This window comes from Gracilinanus agilis, chromosome 5 (assembly GCF_016433145.1).
Source record: "Gracilinanus agilis isolate LMUSP501 chromosome 5, AgileGrace, whole genome shotgun sequence".
NCBI classification, from domain to species: Eukaryota; Metazoa; Chordata; class Mammalia; order Didelphimorphia; family Didelphidae; genus Gracilinanus; species Gracilinanus agilis.
The window spans coordinates 208857872-208876688 of record NC_058134.1 but is presented as its reverse complement, the minus strand read 5'-3'; the positions used below and the strand labels follow the sequence as shown (position 1 = coordinate 208876688).

The window sequence follows — 18817 nt, the reverse complement described above, 5'->3', positions numbered from 1 at the left end:
AAGTCAATGCACAGAAGTTAAGGGTTTAAAAAATAAAAATAAAAAAAAAATTAAAAATTAAATTTCTGAGGGACTAGAAGTACCCTCAATAGAAAGGTTAGACCAAAGAGTAGGGAAATATTTAGTTCTGTTTGGGGTTTGAAATGCCTAGGAGACATGAAAGTAGAGATGTTTAACAGGCAGCATGAGGTCAGAAGAGATATTGGTGGGATATGCAGCTATGAAGGTCACCTGAACAGATGAGAGTTGAAACCCTGGAAGCTAATGAGATAACTGAAACAGAAGAGAGGGCTTAGGGCTCAGGGGCTAGGAGTGGCTCAAAGATAATGAACTTGCAAACCAGACAAGTAGGAAGCTAACAATGATAAGTAACAAGAAGAAAATCCAGACACATGCCACAGAGAAATCAAGAAGACTGAGGAAGGGTTATTTGGCTTTAGAAATTAAGAGATTCCTGGCAACTTTAGAGTTTTGGCCAAGAAGCAGGGTGGAAATCAGACTGCAATGGAATGAGAAGTGAGAGGGTAAAAAAGTGCAGCAAAATGAATACAGACACATTTTTTTTTCTCTAAGAGTCTGATTGTGATAGGAAGGAGAGTTAGAGGATGATATCCTGAAGGTATGGTAGGTTGTGGATGGGAGAGACCTGTTTGCTGGTGACAAAGAGTTAGCAGAAAAGGAAGGATTGGAAGCTAAAGTGAAAGGAGGAAGCTACAGGAAAAGACAGAAAAGGTCCATGTGGAAGGCACATAAAAAAGAGGAGTCAGTGTGTTGCAAAAAGAAAAGTCACTTCATCCTATAAGACTAAATAATCAAAGGGAAAGCAAGAGGGTGGAGGGATAATGATCTGATGTATAGAACTGGGAAGGAAAGGCAGTTTTGATGGATGGTCTCAATATAAAGGGAATGTAACATGGCCAGTAAATACTCAGAAAAACATACCTAGGTTGAAATCTCAAATGCAATCTCAGACAAATTTTACCAGGCTGACTCTGAGCTAAGTTCCTTGACTCTAAAATGAGAGAAATAGGGCTGGATGGCCTTCCAGTCCTAAGTCTAGGATGCTATGAGAGATTCTCTAATAAGAGATAGTGGTAGCATAGGTGGTTTACTTATGAGAAGAAAAGGCTGGACAGCCACAGTGAAGAGTAATATAGAAGGGCATTGTGTCAATGCAAGATAAATTATTGGCATCTGGAAATAATGTATTAAAACTTCTATTGAGAGGTATTTTTATCTTTAAAAAAATTAAGCTTGGTTAATATTTAATATATGGGGTAACCTCTCTTGATCTTGATGATTGTCAGTCAACCATCATTTTAGAGCGGTTAACAGTGACAACTCAAATCATTCATTCGTTTTCAGCATATTATAACATAATACATTTGAATATTAAGTTATATTAGTGTGTCCAGTTAGGTGGATGTAAAGAGATTAGCTATTTTCTACTTTAAACTAAACTAATTCTCACAAAACGAATCAATAGCTTAAAAAGATGCCAGCAAAGAAAAAATGAAGATTAACATTCATACTGCAAGCATAAGCAAATAAGAAAATGGAAGAGTCCATCTAACAAGAAGTTGGCAAAAAAAGTGAAATCAAATCATCAGAAATAATTATCATATTACAGGAAATATGGATTTTCGTCTATTATCATTGATAAACTTCACCTTAAATATATATTGTACTTTGGGATAGAAGCTAATGACAGTATAAAGCCATCATTAGAAAGACATTTAAAACCTAACCTTTTGTTTAATCAATAACTATATGTGCTAGGTGCTGTCCCATATACTGGAAATACAAGGACAAAAATGAGATGCCACCTTTAAAAACCCTGGAAAAAGTATTTTCTGACACATTAAAAAAAATCTTCCAAACTTCAATTCCAATGAGTTTTTTAAAATTAAGTTTATTTAATTAATTTAGGGTATTTTTCCATGGTTACATGATTCGCGTTCTTTCTCCCTTCCTCCTATCCCCCCTCCCATAGCCATGGAGCAATTCCACTGGGTTTTACATGTGTCATTTCAATGAGTTTTGAATCCATTTGTGAAAAATAAACACAATAGCTCCCAATTAGTTTGAAAGAACTGAGTAGTACTAAAGAAGATAGGAATTTATTGAATATTAACAAAATCCTTTGTGCAAATAATGGAAGATAGAAAAAAAAGTATCATGATTTTAAAAGCACAACCAATAAATGTACTTCTATAATTTTCATGTCTGTGAGGTACCTTTTTTAGCTGTGATATCTGTTAAAACAAAGGACCAAATGAAATAATAGTTCTTTGAAGTCTTTGTAAATATTAGTAAATAGTTATCAAGTATCATACCAAAATGGCTAGTGAAGCAGACTTTTAATTCTGTCAATATTTTAAATATATATTGGTCCCACAAGAAAGTTATTAATATTTTAGAGAGTGCTAAAAGGGTTTTAGATTGTTAATAAAACAAATTACTTTAAAATATTTTTTATTCCCCCGTAACTTCTCTGGACATGTTTCTTCATAGGTAAAATAGAGGGGTCAAGTAGATATTCTAGAGATCCCTTCTAGCTCATATACATGATTCTGTGATCTTTCATCCTTTAAAATTTATATTTTTATACATTTTATCATATATTCACATAATAGCATGTATACAAGCATACTTTTGTTTTCTTCTGCTTTACTGCACTTTGCAGATATTATGGATTTTTAAAAAAACAAATTGAAGGTTTGTGGCAATCTTACTTTGAGCAAATCTTTTTCCAATAGCATGTGCTCACTTCATGTCTATGTCACATTCTGGAAATTCTCACAATATTTCAAACTTTTTCATTATTATTATATCTGCTTTGGTCATTTGTGATCTTTGATGTTACTGTGATACTTCCATGTAATTGTTGGGGAGGGTTCCACAAACCTTATTATGAGACTGTGAACTTAATCAATAAATGTATGTTCTGACTGTATCCCAACTGACAATTTCCTGTTTCTCTCTCCATCTCCTGGAGCCTTCCTACTACCTAAGACAGGACAACATTAAAGAATATCACAGAAACTTAGCTGAATTACAAGCTTTGAGAGAATTATAAAAGAAGTTATACTGTAGGTAAAAATGCTATCAAATAGTATGGCATGCTAAAAGAGAAATTTTCATAAAAGGAAGAGTCAACAAATGTAGCAAACTTCACTATTGTCTTATTTTAAGAAATTGCCAATTACCCCAACCTTTAGTAACCTCTACCCTAATCAGTCAGCAGTCATCAACACTGAAGGAAGAACCCCACCCCCATCAGCTGATGGTTAATATTTTTAGCAATAATGTATTTTTAAAATCTTATTTGTTGTTAGTTACATCAAAATTCTCAGCTACCTCCCTCTGCAATGGAGAATTCACCAAATCAATTCACACACACACAAAAAAAGCATATAAACTATGTCTTTCATGTATCTATTTATCAATTCTATCTGTGGGTATTCACAAGTTAGTCTTCTAATACCAATTCTGTAGCTGTATATAATGTTCTCTTGGTTCTGCTCATATTGATTTTCAAACTTCATATACATCATTCCATGGTTTAGTTTGGTTTTGTTTGGCAGGGGAGGAGGATTAAGCTGCTCATCGTTTCTTAAGTCATAGTAGTTTTCTGTTACAATCATAAACCACATCTTGTTCAGCTATTCCCCAATTGATGGACATTCCCTTCAATTTCTAGTTCTTTGCCACTACAAAGAGAACTGCTATAAATATTTTAAGATGTGTAGGTTCTCTTCCTTTTTTCCCTGATCATCTTGGGGAACAGATCTATCAGTGGGATTGCTAAACGTAAAGGTATATACAATTTTATAACTCTCTAAACATAATTCCAGATAGTCAGCTATAAAGTATTTTTTAATTAAGATACATAGTTTTCTTAGACATAATACTACTGCACATTTACTAGACTGTAGTGTAATTCTAACATTTATATGACTGGGAAACCAAAAAATTCATGTGACACGCTTTTCAACAATATTCACTTCATTGTGGTAGTCTAGAAAGGAACTGGCAATATCTCTGAGGTGTGCTTATATATAATTTCTATAAGAATGCACAATTAAAACGTTTGTAGAGGGGGCAGCTGGGTAGCTCTCAGTGGATTGAGAGTCAGGCCTAGAGATGGGAGGTCCTAGGTTCAAATCCAGCCTCAGACACTTCCCAGCTGTGTGACCCTGGGCAAGTCACTTGACCCCCATTGCCCACCCTTACCATTCTTCCACCAAGGAATACACAGAAGTTAAGGGTTAAAAACAAAACAAAACAAAACAAAAAAAACAAAAAACAAGGTTTGGAGAGCTCTGTGATAAATCATGAAAGTCTAGATTAGAAGGGCCAAAATGATATTAGATAACTTAAATTGGTAGAGAAATTAAGTCAACACAATTGTTATTTCCTCCAGAATTGAAGTCGTAGGACTGACAGTGTCGAAGTTGGCAGAGTAATACTGGGTTAGATCTGGAAAGGTAGGTGAGGCAAGGAATTCAAACAGTTGAGGATAGTATAAAGCTGAACACTAGGATACACTAGGATAGGAGATTTATTTTTTTTAATTTAATTTTATTTTTTTAAACCCTTACCTTCCGTCTTGGAGTCAATACTGTGTATTGGCTCCAAGGCAGAAGAGTGGTAAGGGTAGGCAATGGGGGTCAAGTGACTTGCCCAGGGTCACACAGCTGGGAAGTGTCTGAGGTCATATTTGAACCTAGGACCTCCTGTCTCTAGGCCTGGCTCTCAGGATAGGAGATTTTTAAGTGAGGAAAGAGAGACCAGAGGAAGACATCGGGAAGAAGAGAGCAATGGAAACAAATGGAAGATGTCTGAAGGGAAAGAATAGAGAATGAATTTAGGAGAACTGACACACTGAAAGACCTAGAAGAATAGATTATTATGGTAAAAGAATGAAGAATTATGGACTCTAGAGGCAGAAACAAAGGTTTCATCCCTATGTGTAGTTGAGGTGGAATGAAGATGCTGATCAAGAGAGATGGAATCTCTCTGAAAACTGCACTGATAAAGACCATACCAATCAAAATAAACTACCAAAGGATTACTTACAGTTAAGGAAAAAAAAAGAAAAAAGAAAATCCACTTACTGGAACAAAAATTCAAGAATATCAAAGGAAATAATAAAAAAGGCAGAGACTTGGGGAGTGTACAAATACAAAATCTCAGACCATACTATACTCAAACTACACTCAAGAGTACAAGATCTCAAACTATACTACAAAACTGGTAATGGTTTAAAAAAAAGGTATGAAACATATTTAACTACTTAACATATGGAAATAAGCAAACAACCTAGTGTTTGATAAACCCAAAAAACTAGCTACTGGGATAAAGATATATTGTTTAACAAAAACTGCTGGAAAAAAACTGTTAAAACAGTCTAGCAGAAACTAGGCACAGACTAACATCTTAAACAGTATACCAAATGAATACATGGCTTAGATATAAAGGATGATATAAACAAATTAGAAGTGGAAGAAATTACCTTTCACATATGTATGGCTAGGGGAACTGTTTAAGACTAAAAAAGGGATAGAATTGCAGAAGATAAAATATTGATTACATTGAAATTAAGAAGTATTTGGATAAACAAAACCAATACAGGTAAAATTATAAAGGAAACAAGGTAACTTGGGGAAAACTTTGGCATTTTCTCTGATCAAGGTCTCACTTCAAAGAGCTAAAAGAAACTGATTTAAATGTATAAGATCTTCTAGGCATGGCGGGAACACTCCCATAACCTCTGCTACTCCAGAGGCAGAAAGCTGAAATCACTTGAGCTCAGAGCTAGGGCTAAAAAACTATCAGTGATGGCAGTAAGTCTTGACACCAATATTGTGAATCCTTGGGGTTACCAGGAAAGGATAAAATGGTCCAGATCAAAAAAAAGTCAAAGCTTCCAAGCTGAACCAGTGTCTCTGAGTAGCCAAAAGTCATCCAAAGTGGGCTGGATAGGAAGATCCAGTCTAAAAAAAAAAGCACTTGCCAATTGATAAATGGTCAAAGGATATATTAATGGGCAGTTTTCAAAGGGAGAAATCTAAGCAATCAGTAGCCATTTGAAAAAAATGCCCCAAATCACTAATAATTAGAGAAATGTAAAAGAACTTTGAGGTTAGGTTGGCAAAGTTCACAGAAAAGGGAAAATGATAAATGTTAGGAGAACCAAAGGAAAACAGGCACATTAATGCACTCCTGGCAGAGCTCTGAATTATTATTATAGTCATTCTAGAAAGCAATTTTGAACTATGCCCCCAAATTGCTAAACTGTATAAACCCTCTGACCCAGTGATACCACTACTAAATCAATTTAAAATAAGAGAAAAAGGACCCTAGTATAAAAAAGCAGCTCTTATTTTAGTAGCAAAGAAATGGAAACTTAAAGGGTGCTCATCAATTAGAGAATGGTATAGGAATATGATGGAATATTACTGTCCCATGAGAAATGAAAGGATCATTTCAATGAAACCTAGGAAGACTCATATGCAGAGTAAAGTGAGAAGAATATGGAGAATCATTTATAATTTTTGGACCTGGCCATTGTAGTAATGTATTTTGCTCGACTATACATACAAGTAATGTTATTGGGTTTTTCTTCTTCCAAATAAGGGAGAAGGAAGAAGGAAAAATGAGCTTTTGCTAATTGAAAAAGAAAATTTTAACTAAAAAAAAATTAACAACTTGCCCTTGAACTATTGTTACAAAGTTTTTAATAAAATCTAAACCTGCCACCTTCTCATTGCCCTTGGGACCCAAAAATTCTCATCCTCTTTCACATGACAATTGTTACTTCCCTAATTCTGAATATAGTCCCTCTGACTCTAATCTATGGCCACATTTGCCGCAATTACACCTAATTAAATTGAAGATGTATGAAAAACTTGGGATTTCATGAACCCTGGTCCAATGATTCCTCTTCCATCTTGCACTTGTGAAGCTTTTTTTTTTTTAAAAGTAGAAAGAATGAATGAAAAAGTATTTAGGTGAGTTATGTCAGGTGCAGTGCTAATAAGCTCTTGGGGATACAAATACAAATATCAATCAATACATTCTCTGCTGTTGAGCAGCCTTCTAATAGGAGCACCATTCAAATACATTCCAATTAGGGGAACAGGACATATATATATATATATATACATTCTCATGTTTTGAGTCAACTCAAAGTTTACTAAACATGCCATCTATCCTTTTAGACAAGCCACTGAAAAAAATGTTTAATAGCACAATGCCAACTATAGGTCCTTGTGGCACATTACTGGAGATCTCCTTCTAAGTTAACAGTGTTACTTTTTAGTTCTACTCTTCACTGGAGAATCCATATAAGAATCTATTAAAGCTGTAATATTATGTAGTCATATCTCCATCTTATTTGTGAAAATCTTTGTCAAATGCTTTGCTGAAATCTAAGTAAACTGTATTAATGTAATTCTTTTGCTTTACTTCTCTGGAAACCCATCAAAAAAGAAAAATGAAATTAGCCTGTCATGACTGGGTCTTGAAAAGACCAAACTGACTCTGGGACTACCTCTTCCTTCTCTAATGCTCACTAACCATTTTTTCTTTATTAAGCTCTTCTAGAATTTTGCCAAAAATTAAAGTCGAATTCCCTGACCTAATTTGTAGACCCCCGTTTTTGAAAATCGGATCAAAATCTGCCCTATTACAGTACTAGGAGACTTTTCCCCACAATCTTTCAAAAGATCACAGGCAGTGGTCTGCCAGTTCTTTAAGCATGGCAGGAGATAATTTTTCTAGGCTTGATGACTTGCATTTATTAAGGATATTTAGGTAATGTCTTAGTATTTCTCTACTTATATTGGCTTAAAATTTATTAGTCAGTTTTGTTCTTTCTTTTTTGGCTTTCATATTTATAAAGAAGAAGTTGAATGCCTGTGTCATTTTTCCATTTTTTATCATCATTGCATATACCCAAACGCAAGTAATAGACCTCTTATTACAATCTCAGGTCTCCATTAGCTTTTTGGCTATCTAGGCACTGTTGATTCATCCACATTAAGATTTACATTGTGAGGCAACAGTTTGGCATAAGATATTGAACATTGGCCAGATTCAGGAAGAATTCGAATCCTATATTAAAAACTTAACTGGAAGCCCAGTAAATCATCTAGAAATTTCTTGACCTTCCATTTCCTCAAATGTAAAATCAGAATTATAAAAGGGCCCACCCTACCAGGGTCATTGTGAGGATCAATTGGGTAATGTATATGAAACACTTTGTATACATTAAGATGGCATATAAATGTGGGTTATTATTGCTTTTCCCTATACAACATTATCTTTTAAGATTTGGCCATGTTGTTCTTTTACAGTAGAATGTTAGCTCTCATTTCATTGGGCTGCAGCTTCTACACAGGAAAAAGGGGATAATGCTTATACTACTACTTCACAGGGTTGCAAAAATAAAATGAGATCAATATATGTAACTCTGTTATTTTTGACTGAAATACTGGACTCAATTAGCTGTGTGACCTGGAGGAAGTCACTCAACCTCTCTGCCTTAGTTTTCTCATTTGTGAAATGGGGATAATAATAGCACCTATATCCCAGGTTATTATGAGGATCAAATGAGCTCTTAGCACAGCCCCTGGCATATAGTTAACTGCTATATAACTTTCAGCTATTATTATATTATTCCCTAATTAAATTTAAAACTTCTTGAAAACTAAATACATCAACTTGTCTTTGTAATAATAATAATAATAACTGACATTAATATACACAAGGACCTTGTAAAATAAATGGTATTATCCCCACTTTAAAGAGGAAACTGAGGTTAAGGGACGACAGTCATATCAGTCAGTGTCAGGGGTGAAAGGTGGTAGTAAAGTCCAGAAAACAATAATAACAATATCAGCTAACACAGTGTTTTTACATAGTACTTTAATGTTCACAAAACATTGTTGACACATTATATGTATGTTTCTAAGGCGACAGACAGCTAGTTATTGTAATGGAGAAGTGCTGGGCTTAGAGTCAGCTGGATCTGAAGTCAAATCCCACCTCAATCACTTACTAGCTGTGGGACCCTGGGAAAGTCACTTAATCTAGGTCTGCTTGTTTGCACAAATATAAAATGAAGACAAAAAGAGCACTTGCCTAACTGGATTGCAATAAGAAACAAGTGAGGTAATATTTATAAAGTGCTTAGCATATGCAGGAGGAATTATTTAAATGCTTATTCCCTTCTACCTCAAATCACTTCAGTCATTTGGTCTTCTCCTCTTTATCCCCAAAGCCATTCTCTATCACAAGGCCAAAAATATTTAGGATCAGAGTGGGATAGTAGGGAAAGGATGATTCTGATTACATTTTGTGATAAGTCCTTTTATTTTTTCTTCCCCATTTTATTCTTGAAATTTCATATCAAGAACAGTTTGTCCAACTATTGCTCAACACTGAAAATGATTAAAAAGTTAAGCTTTTTAAAAAGTAAGTAGCTGTCTGACCAAGCGCGCTCTTTAAGTTCTGGGAATTAGTAATTTTGTTGATTCTTAGAGGTTTTTGCACAGGAGGGAGTATCTCAATGACTGGCTTCAATGAGTAAGAAAGGAAAGAAAAGCAAAGCATTAAGAGAGGCAAGAATGAGAAGGGGATTGAAAAATCAATTCTGCAGCAGTCCAAATGTTGTAGGATAAACCAAATTGAAATTCCTTTAACTACAGCAACAGGTGGAATTTTTTTAAAACCACCTTTTCTCATTACAAAAACTGTATGCCTTCAAACAAAGAACTACTCCAGAAAACAAATTACAGAATTGTCCCCCTATCTAAAAGAATCCTCTACCACAATCTTCCAGGGAGAAAGGATACCATAAGTGGGAGGGAGAATTTGCCAAGGGAATAGATCTGTTAATTTAACACGATTTCTGTCAAGCAAACCAATTGTCCTCTAGAGCCATTGTTACTGAAACAATGAAGACCCAGGAAAGGGGCACCCATTAAAAGGAACAGACCTAGTGAAAGAATATACTTTGCAGTCAATGAGATTGTTTAACAGGATTCTCTACTGTAAGGAAGAGTTTCTAGGCAGTATTGTTCTCATTCACAGCAGCCATCAATGGGGGGGAGGGTGCTAAAGGGGGGGAAGGTTCTCAAAGGTTCAACAAAACTCTTGCCAATTTAAGCCTAGGGATACAGTTGCAGCATTGATTTTTAAATTCTGCTCCTCCATCCCTTCTCTAGCTTTTATTTTTTTAAAGTGTCACAGAAAGTTAGACTTAATCTCCAGGGCAGCCCTTCATTTTATATGAGGATACTGAGTCCCAAAGTCAGGAACCTGCTTGCTTATGGTTATCCTCTGACTGAAAAATTGAAGGGTAGGAAAGCTCTGCAAAAGACAACCCAGTAAGCAAAAGAGCCATGCAACAATCATTCATACATTTGATTCTAGGGGAAAGGCATCATAATAATATAGGTATACTAGTTAATTCATCCTGAGTCAGTCCTAATTTCAAGAAAATAAAGAATAATTTTAACAAGACTTCGTAAGAGTATCTTTTGTCAAACCATGTGTCTCAATTTTAGAATTAGAAAACATAGTAACCATTCAGTGACCTTACTTGTGAAACACAGGTCCTTTAGAGTCTGGTATATAGTTCCAAATATTTTCTCTCATGTTCTTAGAACTAGAAAATTACAAAAGGACACAGAATAGTAAGCATTAATTTTTTTTTAGAAGAGAGATGGTCAGGGAAACAGCTAGGTGACTCAGTGGATTGAGAGCCAGGCCCAGAGATGGGAAGTCCTAGGTTCTGGCCTCAGAAACTTCCCAGCTATGTGACCCTGGGCAAGTCACTTGACCCCCATTGCCTAGCCCTTACCACTCTTCTGCCTTGGAACCAATACACAGTACTGACTCCAAGACTGAAAGTAAGGGTTTAAAAAAAAGAAGAGAGATGATCAATCCTGTTCAAACCATCTCCAAGGATTTTAACCACTAAAAACTAGGCAAGGATAATAAGCTTTAAACAAATAATTCAAATAGTTATCTCAAGAGACACAAATGGGCAACAGTATGTGTGACCAGAGCAATATACATTGTGCACCCTGCACTCAAATATCAGCTTCCCAAATAACTGGTCTGGTATAGGTTTTTTTTTATATTGATAGTCACTTGGTGACTTAGCAAATAGAGTGGTATTTTCTACCTTTATCCATTCCAGGTTCTGTGTACAGGTCAGCCAATATCTTTTTCCTTCTCCTATCTCCTCTCACCCCACAAGATAAGCACAACAATGGAAGACAGAGAAAGAAGACTGGGGCCAGGAAGACAGAGACCCCAAATCTAATAAATAATCATTCATTTTAGGTTCTAGGAAAAAGGAGATATGGAACATGAGGCACTGTCACTGTAGAGATAAAAACTAAGTGATCAAAAAATTAATCTTGAACCTGCCACTTCTGGTAAAATCTAGATGGTAAGAACTTCACAAAATTAAGTTAAAGATTGACATCTCAGCCTAACTTTTTCCTTCTGCATCAACATGAAAATAAAAACCTTTGAACAGGGGGCAGCTGGGTGGCTCAGTGGATTGAGAGTCAGACCTACAGATGTGAGGTCCTAGGTTTAAATCTGGCCTCAGACACTTCCCAGCTGTGTGACCCTGGGCAAGTCACTTGACCCTCATTGCCTACCCTTACCACTCTTCTGCCTAGGAGCCAATACACAGAAGTTAAGGGTTTAAAAAAAGTTTTTTTTTAATTTAAAAAACAAAACAAAACACCTTTGAACCCCCATAGGATTTTGCCAGCCTTCCCTTAAGTACAGATTCAAGAGAAATTTATTACATTGAAAGATCAACAGTATGAAGGGTTAGAGGGAAAAGTAGTTGTTTTAAATCCTAACACTTGGAAATATGCAAATTGCTTCAATTATGGAAATGTATGTATGAATTTGACATCTCTGCAACCCCAAATCCCCCTCCAGTTACTATGTATTCCTTGCCAAAATGTTCCCCAATACACATGAACCCTCACACTTATGTTCCTCTGAACTTTTGACCTGGTCATAACTAAACCACTCCACAGTCCACTGCTATGCAATGCTCAAGACATTTGTAAAAAGGAGCCCAGATCTTGTCAGGCACTGGCAACTGCTAAAGTCAGCATGGGAGCTGCTGTTCCACTCCCCTTTTCCCATAACAATACACCAAGCCTAGCCTGATGGATGCACTTTTTAATCTGAGTCAGCCAGCTTTGCATCTCCTTCACCATCACCACGACCTCCACCATTACTGCTCCTCTTAAGGTTTTTCCCAGGGGAGAAAAAAAAACCACATTTCCAGATTTCTGACATGTATAATTAAAGATAAGACATCTGGAAGAGGCCTCACCTTCCTTCAATCCCAGGTAAAGTGTGCCTTTAGGAGGAAAAAAAAAAAACACCCTCCACTGTATCACTAAGGGGAAAAACCACCTAAAAAACACTTCATCTACCACACAGGCAGAGTTAAAGACACCCCCAAACAGTTTACTCTCTAACTATTACTTGGTCCATCTTTTATATCAAAGTCATCTAGTGCCAAGTCCATTTTTTGGGGGGCCAAACTCTACCTTAATTGGTAAAGTAAAAAGGCTTCTTTCCTATTTCTTGAATAAGGAATCCAGGTATTTGAGTAAGAGGAGCATCTCCATAAAGGCAAGCTGGAAAGGAGAACTGGGCTATTCAAAATTCCAGCATCCCAGGAAATAACAAACTACAGGTCAAAAGAACTAAACTTTACCTGAGAATATTAACATACCTATAGTAAAAGCAAGAATGAAAAGGAACACAATACCAAGAAATAAAAAAAGCACAGAAAAATTTAGAATATCTCACGCCATCAGAACAAAACCGATATATTTTTTACAAGTGTTGGGTAACAGAATATTTTTCCCTTCTGGAGACAAAATTCTGTTTGCTTCAAACTGGCTTTCTTCAGATTACACAAAAAACTAACCTGTATGCACTAGGAGAAAAAAAAGTTAATTTGTACTTGGCAAGAAATGGGTAATTCCTAAGGCAAAAGATTTGCCCTTGAAAATACACACTAAGGAGCCTTGTCAGAATCTAAGAAGTCCTCCAACTCTTTCATTTTGCAGCTAAGGAAAATGAGACCCAGAGAGGAGCTATATCACCTGCCCAAGCCTGCACTGATAGTGAAGACTAAGTCATGAAATAATGAATAGAATGTAGTACTGAATCTGAAGTCAGGAAAAGTTGAGTTCAAATCCAGATTCAATTGCTTCTTTGGCATGTGTCTCAGTTCCTCAGCTGTAATAATGGGTAACAGACCTTGAAGGGTGCCAGTAAGGATCAAGTGAAATAATCATTGTAAAGCCCTTGGTATTAGTAAGTGTTATATAAGGTTTATTCTCTACTCCCCTTTATTAAACCAAACTACTTCAGAATTGAATTTAATTACACTATCAAGATCTACAAACAAATAAGATTATGCATTCTTGCCATTCACACCTTTTTTTTTTTTTTTTAACCAAAAACACCCAACTTCAAATACTTTTACAATACTTTCCACTTTAAGAATAAAATATCCAGGAGGTCTACCTCTGAGCCCCGTAAATAGGATAGTTGTTTTAAAATGCAAGCAAGTTGTATTTTCAGCTCTCGCAGACTGCTTTCCAGAAAATTAAGCAAGACCAAATTTAACCTCAGCTGTGAAGTAAGCCAGATGTAAATGTGGGCCTCCAGAGGTGAAAGGGTAGGGCATCGCCCCTTTTATCATTGTAAATATGGGCCCCTTGGAAGCTTCACACTGGTTGGTTAAAGACTCTCCTCTTTAAAGATTTTACTATCAATAGGAAGGGGGAGGGGAATTCCCTTTTGGAGGGAGTTACATCACTGGAGAACATTTTCCCCTTTCAAGATTTCACACTGCATAAGGGATTCCCCCTCCTCAGTAATTCACATCCTGTTCAAGGGCTTTTCCTTTACAGAGAATTATCACATCCTGTTGGATAGTCTTTTTGGACTACCTTAGTCCCATCTGAACTTACATTATATGAATTCAGAGAAACTGACTAATCTTAAAATAATCAATCCTAATGTTACCAAGTGGAGTTCAATAAAGCTAGCCTGTAGCACATCTCACTGTAATCATACAAACTGAGCTATAACTTTACTGAGAAGACAACTTAAAGCCCAAAGAGAAGAAATAAATGATCAGAAACTCAAACCCTGGTAAATCTCCTGGCTCCCACAGCGCTGGGTGTTAAATGGAAGCCAAGCTATTCAGGATTCAATGGCTAAGTCATAAACCTATAGAAAAAAGGTAGGTGGGACCTTCACATCATCTAGTACCTAGCATACAATAACCAAGGAGGGACAAATTATCTGGAGACCAACATCTGGGCCTGGGGTTCCCTACCTTTAGCTGTGAGCACATTTTACCTGAATTTTTATTTTATTCCACCCATCCCTCCATGTATCCACCTCCATCTCCCCCTCCTCAAAAAAACTCCTTTCGTATTTAAGCTAAACCACAGTATTAGAAAAATTACTTTTTCTTCTTAGTACTTTGGTGAACCGTGTGGCCACATGGTAGGGTTTAGGAAACTTAAATCCCAGGCCCAATTCCACTAATAACTAGTTATGTATCCTGAGGGCAAATCATTTAACCTTTTTACACTTTGGTTTCTAATCTGCAAACTAGAATAATAATGTATGTCTATTTTGCTTTGTAGGGGCATTCAAATAATTTCAAGAGCTCCAAATGAATAAAAAATTATACAAATACTAAGACTTAAATATTAGTAGGTCCTTGAGGGCATGAACTCATCATAACGCCTCTCTTACATCTCCTAGAGTGCCTGGCACCCCACTGTGCAAATAATGGGTACTCAATAAATTCTTACTGAATAAAATTCATCACTTATTTTGCTACTTCTACACTATCTATACCTGTTTCTCTCAATAAACTAAAAAGCTGACCCCAAAGAATATATAATGGACTACGGTGACTTAAAGTAATAAGGGCAAACAATAAATTCACCAAATCTAGAATGATATGGGAACTACATTAACAGCTCATTTGCAGTGGAGTTAATTTGTTAAAGTATAGATCTATGCACAGTAATTTACTACATCATGGTGTATAAAATTAAAGGGAATATAACAGACTTTAAGAAAAGGTGTACTATGAGTCCGCAAGAAGCTAAAAAAAGATTTTTTCCATCATATATGGCAATATTTTGCGTCTAAAATTTGATTAGTCTAACCATTTACCAGATTAAAGGGATTACCTATCCGGTTTTTAAATGTGAAGCATTGCAAAATGTGTTTAATAGAGTAGTTGCTGAAGGAACATGATTTAATATAAGTTTTCTAATTAAGGGAAGAATCTTTGAACTAAGGTAGAACCACATGCATCAGGGTTTTGAGGTCTTCCTTCACCTATCCAGAGGGCCTGATGACAAATAAAAACCAAAGCCTCCCCAGGCTCAGAGAATATCATTTCCTGATGTTGAATGCCATGGGGTCCAGCCCTCTGGTCAAAGAACAAGACCTTCCCCCCCCCCAACAAAAAATGTTTCATAATATAATCTTGTCCTCAAAAAGCATTGTGTTTAACTTTAGCTCAAATATATATGTGTATATATTTATATAAACAGGTGTACTGGGCCCTATTTTGTCCACCTTCCTCTCCCCCCCACCAAAAAAAGGAAATCAAGAATCTCCCAAAAGGAAGGAAGAAGTCCCCTGGATTCAAATGCCAACTCTTCTTCCCATAAGCATAAGAATATAGTTAAATGAGCCAATATGCTAAGTACAAGAAACTAAGGCTGCTTTCCTCTATTGTGGCACTCATTAAGTGTTATAAAGAAATTTGGCTAAAATTTTTAAAGTTTTAGAAACTTTTAAAGGATTGGTTTCTAACCAATTTTGACAAAATGCACAGAAAACACGAAAAATACAAGTACAGTGAATAAGCAATTAAAAGACATCATGTTTCAGTGAAGATAAACATGGATATCTGAAAACGTTTACTTACTAGACCTCAAGGATCATGTGCAGCATTTATGGTGTTATATATTACTTCCAGTCTAGCATGTATTTCAGATGGCTATATTGTACTCCAGGACACAGTAAGAATACAATAATAATCTCAATTAGCCACACTTCACAGTATCACATTAATTTATTTAACTATAGACATTTTTCTTCATTTACATTGTGTCAGCTTGGCTCTCCATCCCTTAAAATCTGAAGTCAGCTAATATTGGAGAACCACAGGTCTAGACAGACAACTGATACATGCTCTAGATTATCCTTGGATTCCAAGCAAAAATCACTGTTTTACTTACTATGAACAAGGTTACATGTAACATTTCCTCAGAATGAAGTGTTACACATGTAACATGGACATTACTCCAACTTGATGGACATTAGTCAGAAAGCGGATTCCCGAACATTATCTATTATCTAAACAGTGCAAAGATGGCATTAGCACTTAACCTGTGCACATAAGCACCTCCCACCACAGCCACCATTTTGAGGAGCAGGATAATTCCCACTACCCATATTCAACACTTAAAAGAAACCAGGACAAGTGAAAATTTTGAAAATTTCTTCACTCAAAAAAAAAAAATCTCAAACTTTATCATCCCATTTTTGTTTTTTCTCAAACATATCTGAAAACTAGATCAATCTAGAATTAGTACGGCAGGGATCTTTTCAAAGTTCCCCTGATAGGTTTTTCTTGTGAACTTCACTTTCAAAGTTTGCAAATAAATAGCGTATAAGTGAGTGAAATGCTTATTATTATTACACCTTCCTAGAAATGTATGAGAGAAACCTCCGGTATACATCGTTTTAAGCAGCTTAAGCGCTGCAAAATCTAAAAGCCTGTGGCACTGAGCAGTTTATCTGGACACATGCCTACTCTCTCCTCTCTCCCCACCACTATTTTTCTCATTTCATTAACTCTGGAAGAAACACAAATTCCCACAGAGTAAGAGCTCTGGCATTCAAAATGCTATTGGTGGAATACTAAAAATAAAGTGAATGAAAACACTAAAGCGTGCACAGACACACATTAAAGACAAGCTGTAAACAGCGAGAAGTCATCCCTGCACCAGCAACAGATTCGAAAACCAAAAATACACACAATACACACAGGACAACGTGCTTACAAGAGACGGTAATTATGATTTCTTCTTTAGATTCCAAAACCGTGGCAAATTATTTGTAATTCACCGTAAAGTAGTCAACAGAGAAACTGACCGGCAAATATCGTTTCCATGAGCTTTGTTCAGGGACAAAAAAAGGAGGGGGGGAGGCTGGAGGACGAGAGGAGGGTAATTCAACCTGGCACCCTATCAAACATTTTACATCCCCTTCCAAAAAAGAAGAGTCGGGTGGAGGGGGGAGGGTGCTGCACGTAGGGGCGCTTACTCTTTTCTTTTCATCTTACGAGTATCTCTCACACTACCCCCTCCCATCCCGTTACTAGGACTCTGGGTTTGTGTTCCATCCGCACAAAGCTCGGGGCCACAAGCACCTCCAGCTCAGCCTTGCAAGGTCTGCAAACCCCAGGGCGATTAATGGTGTCGAAGTTAATCTCAAGAGAGCTATCCTGGGAAGGAGGAGAGGAGTGACCGAGCAGAGCAGGAATAACGGAGGAGCAAACTTTCCCCTCCAAACGCCCACAGCCCCCGAGCAACGCCGGCCCCAAGTTAACCCAGCGCCACCCACCACCAAGAGTTACGCGCCTCTGAGAGGGTCTGAAAGCTGCGGCCCCCCCAACACAGATTCCGGAAGGGGGGGGTCCCTCTGCAACACAAGAGACCCCCTCCCTCTAAGGAGAAGCCTCAACAGCCTGGGGTCCGAGTTTAATCCCCCCCCTCCCTCCACCTCGCCCCCTCCCCTGCATCCCCCTCGAGCCAAGCCAAGGCAGCTGGCAGGCTGTTTCAATGGCACCGGGGACAGATCGCGCGCGCGCGCGCACACGCGCGTGTGTAGACACACACTCTTACACACTCACAGGATCCCAGCTTCCTTTTCTAAGGACAGAACTCCCGGGAAAGCCCTCCCCAACAGAAGTAGAGACCTTCCTTCTTTCAGAGTCCCTTCTCCAAGAAGATTCAGGAGAGGAGCCGCCCTAGGGTCAGGGGCCATCCTCCACCCCCCACCCACCCCCCAAGTCGAGGCGGGTACTCCCGCTCAAGTCCCGGGGTCAGACCCCGCTCCACTTGCAGTGCGCCCTCCACCCCCGGCCCCGGGTCCCAACCTCCGCCACCAGGCAAAGTCCCCGCGCGGCACGGCGCTCCCCTCCCCCAGGACGTTCCCGGGACTCCTCCAGTGGGGCGGAGAGGAGGGAGAGCGAACAGCAGCGTCGCGCCCACCCCCACGCCCCCGGCTCCACAGGGACTCACCTCGATCTCGAAGTCGGGCAGGCGGAAGGCGGTGCGAAAGAGGGAGCAGAAGTGCGCTATGGCCGGGACTTCCCACCAGGAGCGCACCTCGCCCAGCCCCGCCGCGTCCTCGCCCGCGCCCTCCTCCGGGCACATCTCCCGGCCGCCGCGGCGGCGGCTCCTCGCTCCGCGCGTCCCTCGGCGACCCCCACACCTTCTGCTTTCGGGCTTCGGCGGCGGGTTCTCCCAAGGTGGTAGTGGCGGCGGCGTCTGCGGCTGCTGCTGGTGCTGCTGCTGAGGTTGCTCCTCGACTTGGGCATCGGCCGGGGGCGGGCGGCAGGGGCGGGGGGCGGCGGCTCTAAGGCCGGCGCGGCTCGGGCTGCGGTGGCGGCGGCTGCTGCTGTGGCTGGCGGCGG

The 18817-nt window shown here is 38.4% G+C and overlaps 1 protein-coding gene across 1 annotated transcript in view; it reads right to left on the bottom strand.

The window, feature by feature from the left end:
* LOC123250057 (cat eye syndrome critical region protein 2) overlaps nt 1-18572 on the bottom strand; it is a 148734-nt gene extending 130162 nt beyond the window's left edge. The window contains exon 1 of the mRNA XM_044679096.1: nt 18423-18572. Within this exon, the coding sequence (XP_044535031.1) occupies nt 18423-18557 (135 nt within the window). The 5' untranslated portion in view covers nt 18558-18572. The remainder of the gene's footprint in view (nt 1-18422) is intronic.
* Nucleotides 18573-18817: the final 245 nt, after the last annotated feature.